General features: G+C 45.2%; 2 protein-coding genes across 2 annotated transcripts; both read right to left on the reverse strand.

Annotated features, from left to right (window-relative positions):
• Window positions 1–246: 246 nt before the first annotated feature.
• Window positions 247–7,555, reverse strand: GUCA2A (guanylate cyclase activator 2A). The gene is made up of 4 exons (XM_058161446.1): window positions 7,484–7,555; window positions 6,040–6,171; window positions 2,989–3,172; window positions 247–371 (listed from the first exon to the last, which is right to left on the reverse strand). Exons 1-4 carry the CDS (start codon window positions 7,553–7,555, stop codon window positions 307–309), a joined length of 453 nt encoding a protein of 150 aa, XP_058017429.1. The 3' UTR covers window positions 247–306.
• Window positions 7,556–17,987: 10,432 nt separating this feature from the next.
• Window positions 17,988–24,959, reverse strand: LACTBL1 (lactamase beta like 1). Its single transcript, XM_058160947.1, has 6 exons — window positions 24,896–24,959; window positions 22,181–22,290; window positions 21,809–21,966; window positions 20,639–20,886; window positions 19,096–19,201; window positions 17,988–18,963 (listed from the first exon to the last, which is right to left on the reverse strand). Exons 1-6 carry the CDS (start codon window positions 24,942–24,944, stop codon window positions 17,988–17,990), a joined length of 1,647 nt encoding a protein of 548 aa, XP_058016930.1. The 5' UTR covers window positions 24,945–24,959.
• Window positions 24,960–25,525: the final 566 nt, after the last annotated feature.

The following is a 25,525-nucleotide window of genomic DNA, read 5'->3' on the forward strand; positions in this document are numbered from 1 at the left end:
TTCAAAAGTAAGCAGAGCGTGCTTCGGAAGCCGTCCCAGGGTAGTTTGCCCCACAAACCGCGTTTAAGGAAACAATGGCTTGGGGTGATGTGGGAACGCAGTTGCTGAGAAGGAGGCTTCGTGGTTTGTTTCCAGGATCGTGGTTGGTTTTACGTCTCTTCCCCTTTCGCTCTCGACGCCAGTCCTGAATTCTATGGCGATGACCCAGAAGTTACTCCGAACATGAGGTTGTAGGAGGTCACAACAGGAAGGCTAGGATGGGTGACCACCTGGTGACCACCAGTGGAGAGCACGGCTGGTTCTCACTTAACATCCGGAACAGGCGATGTTAAAGCAGATTTCGCAGGTCTCGGGGTCGCTGGCGATGGTGTCTGAAGCCAAGGAAGATAAGATAAAGAAGTTCAAGAGATCTTCCCTGACCTGAACAACGTTCACCTGGCACTTTTCGATCTAAAAGAAGTCGCCAGAAGTTGCCCGAATGCTCTACGCTACCCAACCTATCAACCATCGATGAGTACCACCAAGCAGTTATAAATCGTTTCACGACCCAACTGGGTGACGTCATCAGCACGAGAAAGGAGTGGGGTTTGGAACAGAAATGGTAGAAACCAGGTTAATAATTTTCTCTTTAGCCACTTCCAGACTCCGGGATCCTCTGAATTTCCCAAAAAATCTGCAGAGAAGCCTCAGAGTCCTCTGGAAGTATCTGAAGACCTTCCCGTAATGTTCTTCAGGTGCTTCATGAGGACTAGGGGAATGGAAGAGTTAAAACGACCAGGAAGTAGGTCGATTGGTCATCGGGGGCAAAAAATCTTCCCAAGAAGGAAGGATATTCAGCAAAGCCCAGAGGGACAGTGACCAAATTTCGACAGAAGCTGAATGGGATAAAAAACAGTTGCAAATTTCTGCCCCAGGGGGTCAAGGGTGGGCTAGATGACCTCCAGGCTCCCGTGCAAACTGTCCATTCAATGATTTAGGTGGGGATTCTTTTGGGGGTGGGGGAACGGGACTTGCAACCCCGCACCCCGCCCGAAGCGCTGGAGAATTCGCCATCCGGATAGATGGATTGCTGCGAAATCGCTCCGCTATGACGTACAAACAGCAAAAATCACAAATCTCGGGCATTTACACAACTTTCGGAGCCGTGAACCAGGGATGGCCAAATGACCATCGCTAGGCTCACACCACACGGGATGAGGAGTCCTCAATTTACGACCACCGTGGAGAGCAAAGGCGATGGGGAAGCCACAATCACTTAACGGGCCGTGTTACAGTAGTGGCCAAAATTGTGGGAACCTTTTGGGAAAAGTTGCATTTTTGAGGTTTGATGGCTAATAACACCACTTTTATTTTTATTTTTTGGAGTTTCCAGATAATCTTATTCCACTGCTGGAATGGCCTGGGAATAGCCCAGACCTTCACCCAATGGAAAATCTATGTATTTTCCAACTAAAGAGATTTGTTAGTCCGAAGCGACCCAGCAATAAAACCCAGTTAATAGAAGCCATCGTTCAATCTTGGTTTCACATTGTAACAGCTGCAGAACTCAAAGGCTTGGTTGACTCCATGGGAAGATGTTGTAAGGCCGTAATGCATGCTAAAGGTTACCCAATGAAGGATTAACTGACATGATCATTTTTGTATATCTCATTTTTTTTCTATGGTGATCATTTTTATATATATCGTTTTTTTCTACGTGTTTTCACTTTTCTTCTTTATACTCTAACTGCTATCCTAATAGCAAATCCTTCATAAAAGTTATTGCCTTACATTCTTGATTAAATTATCTTTCCATTGCTATATAATTTTATGGTACTACTCCAAAATTGCTACCAACCTGCCTTCCATTGAGGACCTGTATACTGCACGAATCAAGAAGAGGGCCGTGAAAATATTTACAGACTCCTCGCATCCTGGACATAAACTGTTTCAACTCCTACCCTCAAAACGACGCTATAGAGCACTGCACACCAGAACAACTAGACACAAGAACAGTTTTTTCCCGAAGGCCATCACTCTGCTAAACAAATAATTCCCTCAACACTGTCAGACTATTTACTGAATCTGCACTACTATTAATCTTCTCATAGTTCCCATCACCAATCTCTTTCCATTTATGACTGTATGACTATAACTTGTTGCTGGCAATCCTTATGATTTTTATTGATATATTGACCATCAATTGTGTTGTAAATGTTGTACCTTGATGAACGTATCTTTTCTTTTCTTTTATGTACACTGAGAGCATATGCACCAAGACAAATTCCTTGTGTGTCCAATCACACTTGGCCAATAAAAATTCTATTCTATTCTATTCTAAAAGAAAAAAGAAAAAAAGTGGTGTTATTAGCTAGTTTTAGAAAATTACACTTTTCCCAAAAGGTTTCCACAATTTTGGCCACTAGTGTAGATAGGTAGTCATTCGTCCGCTGTGGGAATCAAACCGTCCTTCCGTTTTGGGGCATAAAATCCGGGCGGTCGCCGACTTACGACCACAATTGAGCCCCAAATTTTCATTTGCTAAGCGAGACGCGTGCTAAGCAAGTTTTGCTCCCTGTTTTGCAATATTTCTTACCGCCGTTGCAATTCTTGAATCGGTCACCCGGTTGTTAAGCAAATCTGGATTCTCCGTTGAGTTTGCTCGCCCGAAGGTCGCAAAAGGGGAAATGCTGCGACCGTCATAAATGTGAGCCCCTGGCCGAAAACATCTGGGTTTTAACACCCTGGCCCTGGGGAGGTTGCAACGGTCGTAAGGGTGAAACAGTCACATTTTTTCAGTACCGTTGTAACTCCGAACGGTTAGCCTGTTCAGTATTCATTTAACAATGGCAGCAATTCGGTGGCGGAACGAGTTTGTAAAACAAGGCAAAACTCACTTAACAGATGTTTTGCTTAGCAGCATACATTGGGGGGGCTCAAATGTGGTCGTAACTCGAGGACTGGCTGCATTCCAATGAAGCTTAACTTGGTCAGGGCAGTTTTACCTACCGAGGGTTTGAAACACATCGTAGGCTTTTGGCATGGAGCAGAGAGGCACGAATTCACTGGGAAGTTCGGGGTGTAAGCACACAGGCTCCGGTCCCCTGTTTCGGAAACGGGGTTTTGGGGGTGCGGCATCCAGAACCTTCTTCAGGGCTTTGACCGAATCCCAAGAGAAGGACAAATTTTGGACCTGTGCGGGAGGGAAAGACAAAAACAACATATTTCTTGGTTCTCGAAAAACTCCAGAGACGGAGCAGCCACAACTTCTGGAGGCGAGTTAATTGATTTGGGATTCGAATGGCGGAATAGCAGAAGAGCCAGAAGGGACCTCGGAGGTCTTGTAGTCCAGCCCCCTGCTCAAGCTCAAGCAGGAGACCTTGAACCCACAAATGGTAGTCGCTTTTTGAAAGCCTCCAGTAATGGAGACAACATCTGAAGGCAAGCCCTTCCCTCCCTCCCTCCCTCCCTCCCTCCCTCCCTCCTTCCTTCCTTCCTTCCTTCCTTCCTTCCTTCCTTCCTTCCTTCTGTCATTCCTTCCTTCCTTCCCTTCCTTCTTCCATCCTTCCTTCCTTCCTTCTGTCATTCCTTCCTTCCTTCCCTTCCTCCTTCCATCCTTCCATCCTTCCTTCCTTCCTTCTGTCATTCCTTCCTTCCTTCCTTCCTTCCTTCCTTCCTTCCTTCCTTCCTTCCTCCTTCCATCCATCCTTCCTTCCTTCCTTCCTTCCCTTCCTCCTTCCTTCCTTCCTTCCTTCCTTCCTTCCCTTCCTCCTTCCTTCCTTCCATCCTTCCTTCCTTCCTTCTGTCATTCCTTCCTTCCTTCCCTTCCTCCTTCCATCCTTCCTTCCTTCCTTCCTTCCCTTCCTCCTTCCTTCCATCCATCCTTCCTTCCTTCCTTCCTTCCATCCTTCCTTCCTTCCTTCCTTCCCTTCCTCCTTCCTTCCTTCCTTCCTTCCTTCCTTCCTTCTGTCATTCCTTCCTTCCTTCCCTTCCTCCTTCCATCCTTCCTTCCTTCCTTCCTTCCCTTCCTCCTTCCATCCATCCTTCCTTCCTTCCTTCCTTCCCTTCCTCCTTCCTTCCTTCCTTCCTTCCTTCCTTCCTTCCTTCCATCCATCCATCCTTCCTTCCTTCCTTCCTTCCCTTCCTCCTTCCTTCCTTCCTTCCTTCCTTCCTTCCTTCCTTCCTTCCTTCCTTCCTTCCTTCCTTCCTTCCTTCCTGTATTTTATTTATCTATCTCATAGAATCACAGGGTTGGAAGGGACCTTGGAGGTCTTCTAGTCCAGCCCTCTGCTCAAGCAAGAGATCCTATACTATGCCAGTCAAATGGTTGTCTAATCTCTTCTTCAAAACCCTCCTTCCGGAGGAAAGTCGTTCCAATGATGAATTGATTTGGGATTAAAATTCCAGAATAACAGAATGGAAGGGACCTTGGAGGTCCTCTAGGCCAAACCCCTGCTCAAGCAGGAGACCCTAGACCACTTCAGACAAAAGGTTGTCTCTTCTTCTAATCTCTTCTTAAAAAACCTCCAGGTGTTGGAGCATTCACAACTTCTGGAGGCAAGTTGTTCCACTGGTTAATTGTCCTCACTGTTAAGAAATTCCTCCTTAATTCTAAGTTGCTTCTCTCCTTGATGAGTTTCCACCTGTTGCTTCTTGTCCTGCCTTCGGGTGCTTTGAAGAATAGCTTGACTCCCTCTTCTTTGGGGAAGCCCTTGAGATATTGGAAGGCCGCTATCATGTCTCCTCTAGTCCTCCTTTTCATGAAACTAGACCTGCCCAGTTCCTGCAATCGTTCTTCATGAGGTCAGGTTGAACTTCTCCAGCGAGAGCCTGGAGGACAGAGATGGTCATCTAACTCAGCATTTAATAAATCCCAGCTTCTCACTATCTTAACCCAGAGACCAATCCCCACCCCTCTCTCTCTCTCTCTCTATCTGTCTGTCTGTCTCTTTCTCTCAATCTATTTCTCTCTCTCTTTCTTTATCTGTCCTTATCTCTCTGTGTGTCTTTCTTTTTCTCTCTCTATCAGTCACTTTCTCTCTCTCTTTGTCTCAATCTCTCTTTAGCTCTCTCTCTTTATCTGTCCCTCTTTATCTATCTCTTTCTTTAACTGTCTTTATCTCTCTCTCTCTTTCTTTCTCTGTCTGTCCCTCTCTCTTTCTTTGTCTCAATCTCTCTTTAGCTCTCTCTCTTTGTCTGTCCCTCTTTATCTATCTTTCTTTGTCTTTATCTCTCTCTCTCTCTCTGTCTTTCTCTTTCTCTTTCTCTATCACTCTATCACTCTCTCTCTTTATCTCTCTCTTTATCTCTCTAACTTTCTCTCTCTCTCTCTCTCTTTCTCTCTCTCTCTCTATCTACCTTTCTCTCTCTTTCTTTCTCTCTCTCTCTGCATGTTTTTTAATATATTTACTTAATTTAAAACAGAAGATTGCTATATTTTGTATCTGTGCTGGAAAACGTGACTCTTTTTCTACGTATTATTTTTTTCTTACTACCTTTTGCAAGTCCCTCCATTTTTACACTTCCCAATTTCTCCCCCCCTCCTATTGTGTTCTTTTGTATTGACCGATAAAATTATTTGCCAATCGGGGTGGGGTGGGGGGGAAAGGGAAAGAAAGAAAAGTTGAAGTTCTCCAGAGAGAGCCTGGATGGACAGAGACGGTGGTCCTGCTCCTCTTCATCACCATTTCTTCCTTCCTTCTCTTTCTTCTTTCTCCTTTCCCTTCTCCTCCCTTCCTCTTTCCTTCCTCCTTCTCTTCTCCTTCTCACTTCTTTCCTTCTCCTTCTCCTTCTCTTTCTTCTTTCCTTCTCCTCCCTTCCCCAGTTCTTTCCTTCCTTTTTCTCTCGCCTCCATCCTCCTCTCACCTGCCACCTCCTTCTCTTCCTCCTCTCCTTTCCTTCTTCCTTCTCCCACTCCTCTCCATCACCATTTCTTCTTTCCTTTTCCTTCTCTTTCTCCTTCTCTTCTCCTTCTTTTTGGTCATCTAACTCATTTATTTAGCAAATCTCAGCTTCTCACTATCCTAAACCAGAGACCAGTCCTCAAAAGCCAAATATTACCTGCACGGTGATGCTTTCGGCGAGGGCCGGCAGAAGGCACAAACCAAGAATCAACACCAGAGAGGACTTCATGGCCGAACCACGTTTCTGGCTCTTCCTTAGCCTGGGAAGACAGACGACCGAGACCTTTGACTTGACAGCCAGAAAATGTGCTTTTAAAAGGGGAATCCCGGGTTACTGAATAACCAGGATTTCATGGCACAGGTTAGGACGGTGGCTGTAAAACAAGAGAGTAGCCCGCACCGCAAACAATGCAACAACAGGGTGCGGCGTTGTGCAATCTAGGCGTCATTTTGTGACCGTCCTTCAGTGTGGGGCGATGGCCGGGAAGGGGCCACGGCAGATGGGAGAAAGCTGCCCCCCCCCCGCATCCCACCTACCCACCCTGAGTATCAACCAAGACAGGTCTTGCTGGTGGCGAGCCACACCTGTTGAATTAAACGTGATGGGAACGGGGGGGGGGAGGGGGAACGTTAACGTTCATTTTAAATTAAATTTAAAATTAAAATTGGAGGCGGCTTGCTAGGTTTCCTTCCTAGGTGGACCTCCAGGTACCCAGGTGGGAAAGAGCACAAGGGCTTCACCCATCCGGGTTCAGAGGAAGGGAAGGGTCAGGGGGCAGACCCTGAGCCAGCTCCCAAAATCGAGAATGAGGTTACGGGTTTGCGGGGGGGGGGGTCCTTGGTGATCTCTGTGAGCTTGGTTGTTTTCTTTGCGGGCGTTTTATGACCCAACTAGGCAACATTATCAGTGCTGAAAGGTGATGGAGGTTGGAGGAGGAGGAGGAGGGGTCCTCCTTCTCTTTCTCCTTCTCCTTCTGCTCCTCCTCCTCCCCTTCCTCCTCTCTTCTTTCCTTCTTTCCTTCTTCTTTCTCCTTTCCCTTCTCCTCCCTTCCTCTTTCTCCTTCTCCTTCTCACTTTTTTCCTTCTTCCTTCTCCTCCGTCACCTTCTCCTCCTTTCCTTCTCCTCCCCCTCTACTGTTCTTTCCTTCCTTTTTCTTTCTCCTCCTTCTCCTCTCCTCTGCCTCCTCCTCCTCCTTTCCTTCTCCTTCTCCCGTTCCTCTCCATCACCATTTCTTCCTTCCTTCTCTTTCTTCTTTCTCCTTTCCTTCTCCTCCCTTCCTCTTTCCTTCCTCCTTCTCTTCTCCTTCTCACTTCTTTCCTTCTCCTTCTCCTTCTCTTTCTTCTTTCCTTCTCCTCCCTTCCCCAGTTCTTTCCTTCCTTTTTCTCTCGCCTCCATCCTCCTCTCACCTGCCACCTCCTTCTCTTCCTCCTCTCCTTTCCTTCTTCCTTCTCCTCCTTCTCCTTCTCCTTTTCTTCTCCTTCTCTTTCCTTCTCTTTCTCCTTCTCTTCTCCTTCTTTTTGGTCATCTCACTCAGCATTTAGCAAATCTCAGCTTCTCACTATCCTAAACCAGAGACCAGTCCTCAAAAGCCAAATATTACCTGCACGGTGATGCTTTCGGCGAGGGCCGGCAGAAGGCACAAACCAAGAATCAACACCAGAGAGGACTTCATGGCCGAACCACGTTTCTGGCTCTTCCTTAGCCTGGGAAGACAGACGAGACCTTTGATTTGACAGCCAGAAAATGTGCTTTTAAAAGGGGAATCCCGGGTTACTGAATAACCAGGATTTCATGGCACAGGTTAGGACGGTGGCTGTAAAACAAGAGAGTAGCCCGCACCGCAAACAATGCAACAACGGGGTGCGGCGTTGTGCAATGTAGGCGTCATTTTGTGACCTTCCTTCAGTGTGGGGCGATGGCCGGGAAGGGACCACGGCAGATGGGAGAAAGCTGCCCCCCCCCCCGCATCCGGCCTACCCACCCTGAGTATCAACCAAGACAGGTCTTGCTGGCAGCGAGCCACACCTGTTGAATTAAACGTGATGGGAACGGGGGGGGGAGGGGGAACGTTAACGTTCATTTTAAATTAAATTTAAAATTAAAATTGGAGGCGGCTTGCTAGGTTTCCTTCCTAGGTGGACCTCCAGGTACCCAGGTGGGAAGGAGCACAAGGGCTTCACCCATCCGGGTTCAGAGGAAGGAAGGTCAGGGGCAGACCCTGAGCCAGCTCCCAAAATCGAGAATGAGGTTACGGGTTTGCGGGGGTCCTTGGTGATCTCTGTGAGCTTGGTTGTTTTCTTTGCGGGCGTTTTATGACCCAACTAGGCAACATTATCAGTGCTGAAAGGTGATGGAGGTTGGAGGAGGAGGAGGAGGGTCCTCCTTCTCTTCTCCTTCTCCTTCTGCTCCTCCTCCTCCCTTCCTCCTCTCTTCTTTCCTTCTTCCTTCTTCTTTCTCCTTTCCCTTCTCCTCCCCTCCTCTTTCTCCTTCTCCTTCTCACTTTTTTCCTTCCTCCTTCTCCTCCCTCACCTTCTCCTCCTTTCCTTCTCCTCCCCCCCTACTCCTCTTTCCTTCCTTTTCTTCTCCTCCTTCTCCTCTCCCTCTGCCTCCTCCTCCTCCTTTCCTTCTCCCTTCTCCCGTTCCTCTCCATCACCATTTCTTCCTTCCTTCTCTTTCTTCTTTCTCCTTTCCCTTCTCCTCCCTTCCTCTTTCCTTCCTCCTTCTCTTCTCCTTTCTCACTTCTTTCCTTCCCCCTCCCCTTCTCTTTCTTCTTTCCTTCTCCTCCCTTCCCCAGTTCTTTCCTTCCTTTTTCTCTCTCCTCCATCCTCCTCTCACCTGCCACCTCCTTCTCTTCCTCCTCTCCTTTCCTTCCTCCTTCTCCCACTCCTCTCCATCACCATTTCTTCTTTCCTTTTCCTTCTCCTTCTCCTTCTCCTTCTCCTTCTCCTTCTCCTTTCTCCATTCCCTTCTCCTCCCTTCCTCTTTCCTTCTCTTCTCTTTTGTCCATTTTCTTCTCCTCCCTTCCTCGTTCTTTCCTCCTTCTCTTCTGCTTCTCCTTCTCCTTCTCCAGGACAGCAAAGTGTGGAGCTAAAACTCAATAGCTGATCCGAAAGATTGACATTTCACTCTTAAAAGCCGTTCCTGAATTACAAAGTGTACGTGCCCGAGTGTGTCGGAGATTGTCTCAAGCTAGTTATTCAGCACAACTCCGCTTTTCTGTTTTGGAAACATCAAGCAATTCACTCTTATAAACGCTTATAAACATAAACCGATAAAAAAAAAAGCGGATTAAATTGGGGGCCAGACACGGAAAGGCCAGTGACATATTGGCTTAGGTCATGATTCCTGGAAAATAAAGATGAATTATGCCGAGCCGAGAAATGTTGAATCTGCAAATAAACTGGTTGTAGAAAGAAGAAAAGAAAAAGATAACAATTTTACAAGAAAGGAATATTGGTAACAGCAGATGATGTGACTATGAGAAAAGTGTTATATTACTTTACACAAAGATCAAGAAATTTCCTTGGGAAAAATATTTCATTCTCTTTCTCATACACACACACACACAATCTCTCTCTCTCTCTCTCTCTCTCTCTTTATCTCTCCCTTTATCTGTCTCTTTCTTTATCTCTCTCTGTGTCTTTATCTATCTGTTTCTCTCTCACTCTTTCTCTCAATCTATCTTTCTCTCTCTCTATCTGTCCCTCTTTATCTGTCCCTTTCTTTATCGCTCTCTGTGTCTTTATCTATCTATCCATTTCTCTCTCTCTCTCTCTCTCTCTTTATCTCTCTCTATCTGTCCCTCTTTATCTCTCTTTTTTTATTTCTCTCTCTGTCTTTCTCTCTCTGTCTCTCTCTTTCTATCAATCTTTATCTCTCTCTCTCTATCTGTCTCTTTATCTATCTTTCTCTCTCTCTTTAACTGTATCTATTTGTCCGTATGTCTCTCTCTCTCTCTCTCAATCTATCTTTATCTCTCTCTTTATCTGTCCTTCTTTATCTATCTCTTTCTTTACCTCTTTATCTCTGTGTGTCTTTATCTATCTGTCTCTCTCTCTCTCTCTTTCTATCAATCTATCTTTATCTCTCTCTCTCTTTATCTCTCTCTTTCTTTATCTGTCTTTATCTCTCTTTGTCTTTATCTATATCTATCTGTCTGTCTGTCTCTCTCTGTCTCTCAAACTGTCTTTATATATCTCTCTTTATCTGTCTCTCTCTTTATCTCTATCTCTCTCCCACCCTCTCTCTCTGCATGGTTTTTAATATATTTACTTAATTTAAAATAGAAGATTGCTATATTTTGTATCTGTACTGGAAAATGTTACTCTTTTTCTGCATATTTGTTTCAGGATTTTTTTTCCTAACACCTTTTACAATTCCCTCCATTTTTGCACTTCCCAATTCCCCCCCCCCTTTTATTATTTTGTATTTATCAATAAAATTATTTGCCATAGGGGCGGGGGAGGAGGAAAGAAAGAAAATAGATGTGAAGAATTGGCTTCTGATATCCTTCACAGCAGTTATAAATTCAAACTGATTTTAACCTCTAAAGCTACTGCTTTTCTTTCTATCATCTGGACCATCCAATCATTAAAAAATCATAAATCACCAATTCCTATGGTTGTTTTTTTCCATCGTTAGGCAATAAAACCCATCACACGTTTTCAGGCACAAGGTTTAAATGCTCCCAGGCTTTCCCAAAATGATAATAGTTTTAGAATCTGCAAAAACAAGACTTTTATAGGGTAAACAATAAAAAAACAAACAAACAATTTGAACCGTTCGGATCTTGGTAATCTATCTAGTCAGGGGAAAAATAAATAATCCAGATTGCGGGAGATTAATTTTTGACCTGGAACACACCCGTTTAAAGGTGTGCCTAACACTTCGGACTGGTTGTAAATTGTGTTTAAATCTTTATTGTTTCGCCTTTTTCAGCCAGACGCCCAGGCCTAGTGACGCAACTCTCTCTCTCTCTCTCTCTCTCTCTGCCAAAAAGCGGAATTGATCCTCCGGGACGCAAATATTGACTTTCGGTAATAGGGAACCAAATCATACTTTCTGAAGATAAAACGTGGTTGCGACGGAGGCCAAGAATTGTTCTCAAAGGCCAAAAAGTCAGAAGCCAATTTTGTTTCCCAGAAATGCAAGTTTCCCCTCCCCTCCCCCTCTTCTTATTCTTATTCTTATTCCTTCTCCTCCTCCTCCTCCTCTTCTTCTTTTTCTTCTTCTAGTTCTCCTTCTCTTTCTCCTCCTCTCCCTCCTCTCATCTTCCTCCTCCTCTTCTTCTCCTCCTCCTCTCCTCCTCCCATCCTTTCCCTCTCCCTCCCTTTTCCTCCCTTCCTCTCTCCCTCTCTTTTTCCTCCTTCCTTCCTTCCTTCCTTCCCTCATCCTTCTTTCCTTCCTTCCTTCCTTCCTTCCTTCCTTCCTTCCTTCCTTCCTTTCTTTCTTTCTTTCTTTCTTTCTTTCTTTCTTTCTTTCTTTCTTTCTTTCTTTCTCACCGTATTTAAGAACAGCTCACCTGCCTCACGGGCACCATAAAATAAAACACGAAAAGCAATAAAACATCCACAGGTGCCTCTCTCACTCTACTATAACCAGCCTCACCTGGCCACGGAAATTCTTGTCCCGATTGTGCAAGGACCCTCCCTCCGCGGCCCCACCCCTCGTATTAATTGCAGGAAAAATTTGGGAGCCCATTCTGCCCAATCTCCGAATCAACTTGATTTTGCCAATCAAAACCCATCCGGTGGATGGACTTTAGTTGGGTTTCTCGGGATTGAGGGGATAATAATCGATGGCCTTTTTATGGCACCTGGCAGATTTAACGATTAAATGGTTTGTGGGGGGAGGGTTGGCAGCCCGAAGGCCGTTTCTAACTGGTCATCCAAAGAGAAATTGAGGCAGGATGAAAGAGAGAAGGAAGGAAGGGGGATTGTTAACCTAAACTGCCGAAGCTTCTTCTCCGGTAATATTCTACTGCAAACTAGGGCATACATAACCTTTGCCGGACCAATTCTTGAATACAGCTTGTCTGTCTGGAACCCGCACTGCATATTGGACGCTAATACAATCGAACGATTCCAGAGATATTTTTATTTATTTATTTATTTGTCACAACAGTATATGTAAGCATAAGCATGAAATAACTATACAATATATAAGCATATATATAAGTATGAGTATGTACTAACTATATTAATTGGATATAACAAAAGGAAACAATAGGACAAGAACGATAGGCACGCTGGTGCTATTATGCACACCCCTTACAGACCTCTTAGGAATGGGGGTAAGGTAACAGTGGACAGTTTTTGGTTAAAGCTTTGGGGATTTTGGGAAGAGACCACGGAGTCAGGTAGTGCATTCCAGGCATTAACACAGGGGTGTCCAAACTTGGTCCCTTTAAGACTTTTGGACTTCAACTCCCAGAGTCCCTCAGCCAGCAAAGCTGGCTGAGGAACTCTGGGAGTTGAAGTCCAAAAGTCTTAAAGGGACCAAGTTTGGACACCCCTGCATTAACAACTCTGTTACTTTATTTTTATTTATTTTTTATTTTGTCACAACAATATATGTAGGTATCATACAAAAAGATTATATAGTATATTAACACATATATGAGTAAATATAAGGAGGTATAAGCATATATATAGGAAGAAGAAAAGAAAAACAATAGGACAGGAACGGTAGGCACGTTTGTGCGCTTATGCACGCCCCTTATGGTCCTCTTAGGAATGGGGTGAGATCAATATTAGAAAGTTTTTGGTTAAAGCTTTTAGGATTATGAGAAGAGACCACAGAGTCAGGTAAAGTATTCCAAGCATTGATGATTCTGTTGCAGAAGTCATATTTTCTGCAATCAAGATTGGATTGGATTAAGCTTAAATCTATTGTGTGCTCATGTAATGTTGCGATTGAAGCTGAAGTAGTCTTCAACAGGAAGGACATTGTAATGGATGATTCTATGAGTTAAAATATTTCACGAGAAGAATTCTCCACTCCTCTGCTCGCAATAAAATACCTTATGGCACCGGGCTTGAAATTTTAGGCTCAGACAATTTAGAACTACGCCGCCTTCCGTCTGACCTAAATGTTGTACACCAAATTATCTGCTACAACATCCTACCTGTCAATGACTACTTCAGCTTCAACCGCAACAATACACGAGCAAATAATAGATACAAACTCAAGGTAAACCACTCCAGATTGCAGAAAATATGACTTCAGCAATGGAGCGGTCAATGCCTGGAACGCACTACCAGAGTCTGTGGTTTCTTCCTCAAACCCCCAAAACTTTAACCTTAGACTGGCTACTCTCGACCTCACCCCCATTCCTAAGAGGTCTGTAAGGGGCGTGCATAAGAGCACCAATGTGCCTACCGTCCCTGTCCTACTGTCCCCCATTTATTCGTATCCATTTCCTGTCTTCATAATCATGTTTATACTTATATCTGTAATCTTATACGTGTTTGGCAAATAAATAAAATAAAATAAAAATAAATTGTGGCGGAGAGGTGGGCTGGGTTTATTCCGGGTGGAGGGAGGGGGATGCAAACTTCCTTCAGATGCACCCGAAAATAAAATGCATTGGTTAGGGCTTGGATTTTTCCACGGGGGGGGGAGCCTTTTTTTTTAAAGCCCACCCAAATCTTTCCCTTGTTTGCAAACAAGGCAGAAGATTTGACACACACCCACCCGGCCGCCAGCTTCAGTTTCCATGGAAACCGGCCATCCCTTGCCAGTTGGGCAGCTCCAGCTGTGAGCAACAGGGCTGTTGTTATTGCACATCATTGCACATCGCAATTCAGCAATTCCAACCTTTTACACACATACACAAACACACACACACACACACACACCCGGGGAACGGTTGGGATTTTAAAAAAAGGATCGGGAAGATTCCTGCAACCGGTTAGAATTCCAGCGAAAGGGATTTATTTATTGATTTGGGGCCTCAATGGACATAATCTTGGTAACAAATCGCCCATTCTTTTAATCTCCTGGGGTTTTGGTGGGTTTTCCATAAAAGGGATTAATTCTTGGAAGGTCGCACGAAGGGTCAAATCCAGCTGCGGGGAAACATCTGTCTTTGATTTCCCCCCCCCCAAGCTTGGATTTTTTTATTTTGTTTTATTGTATTTAGAATACTCGCCATATAAATTAAGCATGATGCTTGTAGAATAGTTGTTCCCTCTGGGTCTAATATACCCGAGGCAACTTTAAGGTGGGTGGACTTCAACTCCCAGAATTCCCCAGTCAGGTATGCTGTCCTGGCCAGGGAATTCTGGGAGATGAAGTCCACCCATCTTTAAATTCTTAAGTTTTAAGTTTAAAATTCTTACCAGACTAAGAACCATTGGCTCAACAACTACAAACTTCTTTCTCTCTTTCTTTCTCTCTCTCTCTCTCCGTTCTCTTTCTCTCATTCTCTCTCTTTCTCTCGCCCTCATTCTCTCTCTCTCTCTCTCTCTCTCTCCCTTTCTCTCTTTCTCTCTCTCTTTCTCTCTCTCCTTCATTCTCTTTCTCTTACTCTCTCCCCCTCGTTCCCTCTCTCGTTCTCTCTCCATTCTCTCTCTCCCTCATTCTCTCTTTCTCTTTCTCTCTCATTCTCTCTCTTTCTCTCTCTCCTTCAGTCTCTCTCTCTTACTCTCTCCCACTCATTCTCTTTCATTCTCTCTCTCTCCGTTCTCCCTCTCTCTCCGTTCTCTCTTTCTCTCTCTCCCTCGTTCTCTCTCTCTCTCTCTCTCTCTCATTCTCTCTCTCTCTCTCTCCGTCATACTCTTTCTCTCTCTCCCTCTCCCCCTCATTCTCTCTTTCTTTCTCTCTCTTTCTCTCCCCCCTTCTCTCCTTCTCTCCATTCTAATTTTGATGACATAAGAATTCTCCAGACTATTATTAATTTTTTATGTTTATTTATTAGATGTATTTCAGGGCAACATTCAGCTCAGGTGAAAAATAATAAACCGGGGGGGGGGAACCAGACCAGGAGAAAACAATAACTTAACAGGTTTTTCAGAAGCTGCTGTCGCCTCTATTACCACTGAATAATATTTGAAAGGGAACTCGGAGAGCCATCTAGTCCAACCTCCCCTACTCAGGATGGGATCTGTGTACCTGTAATCATCATTTTTATTTTTTTATTTTTTTATTTTATTTTATTTTACTTTGTTTTGTTTTGTTTTATTATATTGCATTGCATTGCATTGCATTGCATTGCATTGCATTGCATTATTATATTATATTATATTATAATATTATTTTATATTATATTGTATTATATTATATTATATTATATTATATTATATTAATTATATTATATTATATTATATTATATTATATTACATTATATTATTATATTATATTATATATTATATTATATTATATTATATTATATTATATTATATTATATTATATTATATTATATTATATTATATTATATTATATTATTATATTATTATACTATTATACTATACTATACTATACTATACTATTATACTATACTATACTATACTATACTATACTATACTATACTATACTATACTATACTATATCTTTCGTTCTTTGATATGCCTTTCATTTGTCGCGGTGTCTATCCTTCCCAGTGTTTAATTCACTTTTTGCTTTTATTTTAAAGGCTGTTTAACAATCAGTTCAATTTAGCAATTCAAAGGAAGGGACTTTACAAATAAGAGATCACAAGATGATTCTGGGAATCCAGAATATCCTTAGGAAAAGAGGCAGAAGTTTCAGTAATGTCTCTCTCTGCAGCATGGGCATTTCGAGGGGAAAAAACACCAAACCATTAATGTGTTTTATTAACCTCCAATCTATCCCTGTGGTGGGGTGCAGACTTTTAATCCGAGGCCTTGCTTTTCGCCCTCCCTCCTCCTAATCCTGTAATTTGGACCTCGGCGCCCATCAGATGGTCGCTCCGTTTTTAATCTCTCTCCTCCCATCCCAAAGCTTTACGGAGCCTCGCACGCTCACAACCGCCGGGTCGCGATTTTCATTCGCCCATCCCAGAGATAAAAAAACAAAAACAAAAAACCCATCAAAATTCAGGTCACTGCTTCGTGGTCCCGTGGTCTCCGTCACACATCTCTTTCAAGGAGGTTCGCGCTGCAGGGCGCTGACCCGCTATTTCTCTCTCTCTCTCTTTTTTTAAAAAAAAAACATATTTATAGCCCGCCAATAATGTTTAGGAATCACTCAAGGGGGCGAACGCAATGAAGACCCCTTTCCTCTTCCTATTTTTCTCACAACAACCCTGTTGGGGTGGGCTGGGAGAGAGGGGCTGGCTCAAAGTCAGCCACTTAAAGGTAGGACTAGAATTCACAGTCTCCTGGTCCAAAGGTACCCAGCTGGTTTTTGTTTTTTTTAATGAAGATGGGACTAGAACTCACCCAGTGAAAATCTCCCAGTGGAGTTTCATGCTTAAGGCAGGACTAGAACTCATCATCTCCTGGTAATTGGCCCAAAGTCACCCAGTGGACTTTCGTGCCTAAGGTAGGGCTAGAACTCCTTGTCTCCTGGTCATTGGCTCAAGTTCACCCAGCTGGCTTTCATTATTGTGGGACTAGAACTCTCGGTCTCCTGGTGATTGGCCCAAAGTCCCCCCAGCGTTCTTTTGTGCCTAAGGCAGGGCTAGAACTCCTTGTCTCCTGGTGATTGACTCAAAGTTTCCCAGCCGGATTTCATGTTTAAGGAGGGTCTAGAACTCACCATCTCCTGGTGATTGGTCCAAAGTCACCCAGCTGGCTTTTATGTTTAAGGAGGGACTAGAACTCCTTGTCTCCTGATCATTGGCCCAAAGTCACCCAGCAGGCTTTCATGCCTAAGGCAGGACTAGAACTCCCTATCTCCTGGTGATTGGCTCAAAGTCACCCAGCTGGCTTTTATGTTTAAGGAGGGACTAGAACTCCCCGTCTCCTGGTGATTGGCCCAAAGTCACCCAGCAGACTTTTATGCCCAAGGCAGGGCTAGAACTCCCAAACTCCTGGTGATTGACCCCAAGTCTCCCAGCTGGCTTTCATGGCTAAGGAGAAACTAGAACTCCCTATCTCCTAGTTTCTAGCCTGGTGACTTCTCTATTAGACCAAACTGGTTTGTGCCAATTGATTGTGCAGTTGCAACCACCATCTGGAATGTGTTGACCCAGCCCAGGCACATGGGTCTACGTAGAACCACACACACACACACACACAAACACGACCATTCAAAGATCAAAACCGAGAAGTAGACTTTGAACAGAACACGAAGACCAGGGATCTACGTTTGTCATTTTCACTTTGAGCTTCTTGTATTCATAGAATCATGGAAATGAAAGATTGGAAGGGACCTTGGAGATCATCCAGTCCAACTCCTGACCACTGTAGGACGCGACCCCTGCCGAATTTTGTCCTCCCAAGAAGGTGACTCCATCATCTGAGATCTTTCACTTGGAGAACTTTTTCAGTTAGAACATTCTTCTTGGTGTCCAGCCAAAATCTATTTTCTTATAATTTCATCAAATCGTAGAATGAGAAGATTGGAAGATACCTTGAAGAGCATCTGGTCCACCCCTTGGCTCAATGCAGGGACCCATTCCTACAGGATCCTGGTGTTCATCCAACTTTTACTGAACACCTTCCATAAAGAAGAGGCCACCACCTCCATGGTGGCCTCCTTAATTATGGGCCTTCGTGGAAGTCCATCTCCTCCAGCTTCACAGGAGCGTGAAGTCTTCTCAACAATATCAGTGTTTTAAGATGAGGACGCGTCACCTTTTTTCTTCTTTTGCTTCTCTTTCATTTTTTTTTTTAAATTTCTTTCTCCATCTTGGATCTTCTGACCCAACACCTACTCCTGCTAAGAACTTCTGCCCCAACAACCTACCCAATCTGACTCCTTCTGGAGATCTTGAGTCTCGGCTGGGACGTATATCATGGCGGCACCTAGAAATGGACAATGATGGATGGAGCAAAGGATTTTTGTTTTTGGCTAGGTGTCATCGTTTTTCATGGAAAAGGAGAAAATCTTCAGCTAATTCTGGGGTGCTGGTTGTCTTCCCTTCTCAGCTTCCTGGTTGGAAGATGGTCTTCTGAGCGGGATAAGTGACATTTCTGTTAGGAGAAGACAGGTCTCCTTCGAAGACGCAGGATGTTGTAGGTGTTCAACCCTGGGACATCAAAACCAGGAGAGAGTCCCTTGGGATCAAACGGGTAGAAGTTGAAAAGCTGCCCGTCTTGGGCCTCGAGGGAAATCGAGGCAGGCCCTAATTTCAGGATGCACGGAAATTCCTTCTCAAAGACCACTTGGAAGGTGCGATCTTCAAGGTGATGGAGCTTAATGGTCCGGTACTTTTCAGGGATGACCTTCTCGATGTGAGGCCCGAATTGCTGCATCAGCAGCTCTCCTCTGGGCCCCACCTTGATCTCATAGAAGGTTAAGTTGGAGAAAGTGTAGTAGCCCACATATGGAGCAGGACTCGGTGGGGACTTCAGCTTCTTCTTCACTTCCCGAAAAGCGGATTCCAGGGAGGGAATCAGGTAGTCGTAGATCTGGGTTACGATGTCTTCTCCTTGGGGTCGTGGGCCAGCCATCAAGACGATGAAGCTCAGGCGGAGTTTGGGGATCAAGGAGAAGGTAGCCGAGAAGCCATCTATGTCGCCATCCTTCCGGAGGACGTCGTAACCCATCTGCTCGTTAATCTCCCAAGGGGTGCCCGTCTTGTTGGCAAAGTAATCCCTGGAGCATTTCAAGACCGGGGTCAACATGACCTTCAGGGTCTCGGGCTCCAGAAGACGCCGGTGATAGGTGCTCAAGAAGACCATGGCTAACTTGGCCAAGTCAGCCGCCGTGGAGAACATCTGGCCAGAAGGTCTATACCAGCCCAGATCGTAGAGAGGAGCCACTTCTCCGCTGCCGTAGACGCCGACGGTCATTCTGGAACGGACGTTGGGCGTGATATCAAAACCCGTGTCCTCCATTCCTAGTCGATCGAGGATGTTCTCAGAGACCCAGTTCTGGTACTCGCTCTTGGCCACCTGCTCCGCTAATACATAAGCCAATAGCGAGAACGCCAGGTTACTGTAATGGCACCTGCAGAAGAAAAGCAAGAGAGGATTACCAGGAGACCATGAGTTCTAGTTCCACCTTAAGGCCTGGAAGCCTAGCTGGATAACTTTGCGTTCATCACTAAGTGAACAAGGTCAGCTTAGGCCTTCCGCTTACCGAGTTCCTGGATCGGCCACCAAGATATCATCTCGGAGAAGAGCTAAGGCTTCTTGGGTAGTTCCTTTCCACATGAGGCTGGTGGACCTCAGACGTCGGGGCAGCCCTGAAGAACCAGGAAACCAGATGAACATGGGGGTCATCTTGCAAGAAGGGCCTCAGAAAAAGGAACAGGCTGGTTTTTTTGTGGGAGGGGAAGGTTGGATGGGAGATATTTCCTACGAATTGCATTCGGGTGGGAGCTAATTTTGTACGTTCAATTCAACCCATGAAATGCAACCTAGCCCCGTGATGGCGAACCTATGCCATGTGTAGCCATATCGGTGGACACGCGCACTCAGCTCCGCCAGCTGATGTTTGGGCCTTCTGGGCCCACCAGAAGTAGGGAAACAGGCTGTTTCCTGCCTCTAGAGGGCCTCTGATAGTGGGGAAGGCTTGTTTCTCTCTCTCACCTGACTCCAAAGCCTTTCTAGGAGTCTGGGGAGGGGGGCGAAAACGGCCTTCCCCAACACCTGGAGGTCCTCTGAAGGTCAGAAATGGCCCGTTTGCCAACTTCTGGTAGGACCTCCAGGGTGGGGGAAGGCCCTTTTCGCCCCCCTCCCCAGACTCCTAGAAAGGCTTTTGAGCCAGGTGAGAGAGAAAAACGGGTCTACCGGGCCATCACATGCCAGGAGCGGGGAAAGGGGGGGCACGGGTACATGCGCAGGGGTGGGGCACATAGAATTATGGGTGTGGGCACACCCCTGGCACGCGATGGCAAAAAAGTTAGCCATCACTGCTCTAGCCCATATATTATAGTCCAAGCTAATACTGTATATTAATACTAATGCTGTATCAATACTAATTGATTAATTAATTAATCAATACTAATTGATAACAAATACTAATACTGTATCAATCTTTAAATTGTGAAGACCTATTAAATGCTAAAATACGGGGAGTCCTGGGCTTACGCCCGCATGTCGAGCCCAACAGTTCTGTTGCTAAGTGAGACAAGTCAATGTTGCACCGATTTAAGGCTTGCCACCGTTCTTAAGTGAAGCACCGCAGTTGGTAAATGAGTCACACGATTGTGAAGCGAATCTAGCTTCCCCCGTTGCTTCCAGAGATGGAGCACCTACAACTTCTGGTGGCAAGTTGTTCCACTGGTTAATCGTTTCCCACGGTCAGGAAATTTCTCCTTGGTTCCAGGTTGCTTCTCTCCTTGATGAGTTTTCATCTGTTGCTTCTTGTCTTGTTTTCAGGTGCTTTGGAGAATAATTTGACCCAAGAGTGAAATGTAAAATTTGTTACTACCGGTTCTGTGGGTGTGGCTTGGGGGGGGGAATAATGTGACTGGGTGGGCGTGGCCAACTTCTTTTTTTTTTTAACTTTTAAAAGCATTTTTTCTACAACCTTTTCGGCCAAAGAGATTGTAAAAAAAAATGCTTTTAAAAGGCTCCTCTGACGATCCCAGCTGAGTTGCCTGATCATCCGAGGCTTTTGTTTCCTTTTAAAAGCAATTTTTTTTTGCCTCTCATTTTTTAATATCCACTTTTCCTACCTGAGAGCTGGCTGGCCATCCTTCGCAGGGTGACCGAAGAAGGCCTGGGGGGCAGCGGTTTGTCCTCGAAATAGCTCACCCCATCCCCCGAAGAAGTCGGTTTGGATTCCTTGAGATGCCCCAAGGGGTTTTTGATGGAGAAATTTCGGGCGTAGCACTCCAAGGAATCATCGAGGGATGTTATCTTCCCTTCTTCCCAAAGTTTGTGTAGCATGATGGTCGGGAACAACTTAGAAATGCTTCCGATCCTAACACGCACGTACAACAATCACACCATCGCACCAAAAAGCACATAAGAGACAAGATCGGAGTAGCCATTAGTTTGCAGTTTCGGGATCCGTTGTGGGGAGGGGAGGAGAAAACACCACAAACCCAGGAGCCCAGCAATGGGGACACTTGTGTTATGTTTGCAAACCACATTTCTCAACATTACCCTGTTTCTCCAAAAATAAGACCCAAGCGGAAAATAAGTCCTAGCATGATTTTTTTTTCAGGATGCTCGTAATACGTATAAGCCCTACCCCCAAAATAAGTCCCAATTAAGTGTCAACCAGATGGGTGCGTTTAGTGCCGTACTTCCCCCTAAATAAGGGACGGGGTGGCTCAATGGCTAAGACGCTGAGCTTGTCGATCAGAAAGGTCGGCAGTTCAGCGGTTCGAATCCCTAGTGCTGCCGTGTAACGGGGTGAGCTCCCGTGACTTGTCCCAGCTTCTGCCAACCTAGCAGTTTGAAAGCAGGTAAAAAAAAATGCAAGTAGAAAAAATAGGGACCACCTTTGGTGGGAAGGTGACAGCAAAGCTGGCTGAGGAACTCTGGGAGTTGAAGTCCACAAGTCTTAAAGGGACCAAGGTTGGAGACCCCTGCCCTAATGTGTCTTTTGCAGCAAAAAATTAATATAAGACCCGGTCTTATTTTAGGGGAAACACAGTAAGTCCGTGATATCAAATTAAGGGGCTCTAGGACAGCGGAGAAAGACGTCTTGGGTTAAGACAGAAGAGAGGAGAAACCATCATGTCGGAACGACCATCTCGGCTGTCTAACATCCTCACCAAAAGTTGTGTGTCTCTGGATCCCTCGATAGCAACTGGAACGAGGGTTGTGCAAAAACGCCCAACTCGGGCATCGCATCCTCGACTCACCGTCCTCTAGTTGAGGAAAGCCCCAATCACCTGTAAATGGAATATTCGTTGGGGAGCCCCGAGAAGTCGCTGGAGCCGTTGCGTTTCCCGAAGTTGCCCGTCCACAAGACCGTGTCGTTGTAGATGACAATGGCTGACAAGGCTGGAAGGCCCGGGTTGCGGATTTGATGCCGGAGAAGAGCGTCCACCTAGAGAGACCAGAAAGCAAGAAATAAAAATGTAGAGGTTAATAGGCAAGCAAGCAAGCCCAGGTTCGAATCCCAGAAGGGTACGGCTAGCTGATGAGAACTAAATAGCTTGAAATAGATCTATACTAGCCTCCCTTTATTTCTTGGTCAGTAAATATATCTATTTTAGAAGCAACCTGCAGAGAAATCTGGACCCATTGGGTTGCAAAGTTACCTTCTCCAGCGCATCTTTCAGAATGGGGATGGGATGGTCCAGTTGGACAGGTTCTGGATAGCGGGGACACATCTCGACAGCTGCTGGTTTGGCGTCCGCGCTGATTAAACCTATCAGATTGTTACAGATTAACAGAGCTGGAAGGGACCCTGTAGATCATCTAGTCCAACCCCCTCCCACCCGAGCAGGGGGCTCTACGCCATTTCTGACAGGGGGGCAGCCTCCAGGGATGAAGTTCCCACAACTTCTGAAGGCAACTTCTGTTCCATGAGTTGATGGTTCACATAGAAGAACCAGAAGGACAAAGAACCAGGTCATAGACAGGAATATGAGTTGAGGCGCTTATGGAAAATACATATTCACTGGATTACAGACCTCATGGATTACGGACCTCATGATGTCATCTCACCTGAGATGGTTTAGATAGGTTGGAAACAGGACATATGAAAACAGGACAACTAGAAGCAGGTTGGACTACACCATAAATGGCCTGGAGGTTCACTTCTACGATCAAACGGCTAAAGTAGTGTTAGTAAAGGCCACACAATTTTAAGACGTGTGGATTTTATCTGTCTGGAATGGGGGAGGGAAATATATATATAGCGAGAGAAACAGAGAGAGAGAGAAAGAAAGGAAGGAAGGAAGGAAGGAAGGAAGGAAGGAAGGAAGGAAGGAAGGAGGGGTGGGGGGTGGAGAAAGAGGGAGAGGGAGAAAGAAAGAAAGAAAGAGAGACAGACAGAAAGAGGGGGAGAGAAAGAAAGAAAGAAAGAAAGAAAGAAGAAGAAAGACAGAAAGAAAGAGAGAGAGAGAGGGTGGGTGGCGAGAGAGAGAGAAAGGAAGAAAAAGAGAAAGAACAAGGGAGGGATATATATATATATATATATATATATATATATATATATATATATAGAGAGAGAGAGAGAGAGAGAGAGAGAGAGAATGAGAGGGAGGAGAGAGAGAAAGGGAGGCAGAGAAAGGGGAAAGAGAGAGAAAACAAGGGTGAGAGGGAGAGAGAAAGAGAAAGAAAGAGAGAGAGAGAGAGAAAGAAAGAAAATATAACGGATATGAATGGAATAACTCGGGTGGAATAACATTCACCTCTCTGTCAATTTAGGTTTAATCTCAGTTATCTTTTTATGTAGGCTACCAGAGGTGGACTGACCTCATTTTTATGAGGTGGGTTTTATCTATTTCATTACCGATTTATTTGACGTGAGGTGCTGCTATCGTCACCCCCCCCATTGTTAACTATGTATATTTAAATGAGGGGTGGGGTTCCCCCCCATAAACTACCTTAAAAGTGGCCCACGAACCCAAAGAAGGTTCGAAACCCCCTCCATGGCTGTTAACAATCGGATAGCAATTAAAGCAAATTAAACACGATTGCAGCGTTTAAAACCCATCCAGCGGTATTAAACAACAATTAATCAATCTGCGAGGGGGGGGGGTTCCTGAATCCTTATTAAATGAATTTTTTTGCGTGACAATAAATGCTTGTCTGTTCCTCAGTTTCGCTCGGGTTTTGTTTTACACCTTGGCAAGTAAAATTAAATTAAAGGACGGGATCCTTTAGTTGAAACCCAGATATCCATTTTTATTACTATATTAGTTTTTTCAGAGGAACCGATCCAATCAATAATCAATAAAATTCGGGGCCGTTGCTTTGTTAACGGGCAGAACAGAAATAATATATTCATTGAGATAACGGGATGTGTTTAAATCAAAATTAAGGATCTTTTTTTTTTTAAAGGGCCAATACAGGCCACAAATGACCCTAAATTGAGCCCAGGATTCCTGTGGTTTAGTGAAACATTTAAGTGAGTTTTGCCCCCATTTTAAGATCTTTCTAGCCACCGTCGTTAAGCGAATCACTGCCATTGATAACTGAATCCCACCCGGTCGTTAATCCCCTTTGACTTTGCTTGTTGGAAGGAAGGTCGCCAAAGGGGATCATGTGACCCTGATGGGACGCTGCGGCCGTCATAAGTATGAGTCGGGGCCCCAGGGTCTGAATTTGGATCATGTAATTATGCTACAAACTGTGAAAATGGGGATTTTGCAGTAACCTTCCTCTGGAGTGGGGAGGGAATGGGGATTTTGTAATATCCTTCCCCTGGAGTGGGGTAGGTAAGGGGGATTTTGCAGTATCCTTGCCCTGGAGTGGCATGGGAATGGGGATTTTGCAGTAACTTCCTCTGGGGAGAGAATGGGGATTTTGCAGTAACCTTCCTCTGGAGTGGCGTGGGAATGGGGATTTTGCAGTAACCTTCCTCTGGAGTGGGGAGGGAATGGGGATTTTGCAATATCCTTCCCCTGGAGTAGGGTAAGAATGGGGATTTTGCAGTAACTTTCCCCTGGAGTGGGATGGGAATGGGGATTTTGCAGTATCCTTCCCCAGGGAGGGAATGGGGATTTTGCAGTAACCTTCCTCTGGAGTGGGGAGGGAATGGGGATTTTGCAATATCCTTCCCCTGGAGTAGGGTAAGAATGGGGATTTTGCAGTAACTTTCTCCTGGAGTGGGATGGGAATGGGGATTTTGCAGTATCCTTCCCCAGGGAGGGAATGGGGATTTTGCAGTAACCTTCCCCTGCCACGCCCACCAAGCCACGCCCACAGAACCGGTAGTAACATTTTCTCATTTTCTTGGTCCCATTTCAGTGGAAGCCGAGGTCCACCGCGAAGCCACCCTGAGCTACGTTGGGTTTCGTACTCACCGGACTCCACTTTGGGCAGGCTGTACTGCCACAGGAAGAGACCGGACATGGCCAGGAAGAGCAGGAAGAAGATCAGGAGCGCCACATGGACCCCCTTTCCTTCCAGGGTGGAGAACCGGAAGAAACCGAGTCTGATGGCGGTCTAATGGGGAGAGAAGACAGAAGGTCAGCAGCCAAACCACATTTCTACTTCGCCATCGCTCGGTGCCAATCTGCCATCAACTCGAGAGAGGAGGACTGGACGGGAGAGGGGAAATTAAAAGTTCATCATATATCTCCCTGAGATGCTGCTTCAAGGCCAACCATCTGCAACCGGCTGCACACCAACCAAGCTAGTCTAGAGAAAAGAAGGGCAAGGGGTGAGAAGATAGCAGTCGTCCAACATTTGAAGGGCTGCCTCAAAGGGTCCTTGAGTGGCGCAGACTGCTAAGACTGTCTGTTATTAACAGCAGCTGCTTGCAATTACTGCAGGTTCAAGTCCCACCAGGCCCAAGGTTGACTCAGCCTTCCATCCTTTATAAGGTAGGTAAAATGAGGACCCAGATTGTTGGGGGCAATAAAAGTTGACTTTGTATATAATATACAAATGGATGAAGACTATTGCTTGACCTAGTGTAAGCCGCCCTGAGT

Source organism: Ahaetulla prasina, chromosome 18 (assembly GCF_028640845.1).
Source record: "Ahaetulla prasina isolate Xishuangbanna chromosome 18, ASM2864084v1, whole genome shotgun sequence".
Lineage (NCBI taxonomy): Eukaryota > Metazoa > Chordata > Lepidosauria > Squamata > Colubridae > Ahaetulla > Ahaetulla prasina.

What these genes read in the sequence shown, in the direction of transcription:
- LACTBL1 (XM_058160947.1), bottom strand. Translation starts at nt 24,944, where the DNA reads ATGTCCGGTCTCTTCCTGTGGCAGTACAGCCTGCCCAAAGTGGAGTCC. An exon ending in AACGAATATTCCATTTACAG is followed by an intron (nt 20,887 to 21,808) that starts GTGATTGGGGCT and finishes CGTGCGTGTTAG; the next exon opens with GATCGGAAGCATTTCTAAGT. An exon ending in GATGGCCAGCCAGCTCTCAG is followed by an intron (nt 19,202 to 20,638) that starts GTAGGAAAAGTG and finishes CTGGTTCTTCAG; the next exon opens with GGCTGCCCCGACGTCTGAGG.
- GUCA2A (XM_058161446.1), bottom strand. Translation starts at nt 7,555, where the DNA reads ATGAAGTCCTCTCTGGTGTTGATTCTTGGTTTGTGCCTTCTGCCGGCC. An exon ending in CCGAAAGCATCACCGTGCAG is followed by an intron (nt 3,173 to 6,039) that starts GTAATATTTGGC and finishes CCTCCCGCACAG; the next exon opens with GTCCAAAATTTGTCCTTCTC. An exon ending in CGATGTGTTTCAAACCCTCG is followed by an intron (nt 372 to 2,988) that starts GTAGGTAAAACT and finishes CCTTGGCTTCAG; the next exon opens with ACACCATCGCCAGCGACCCC.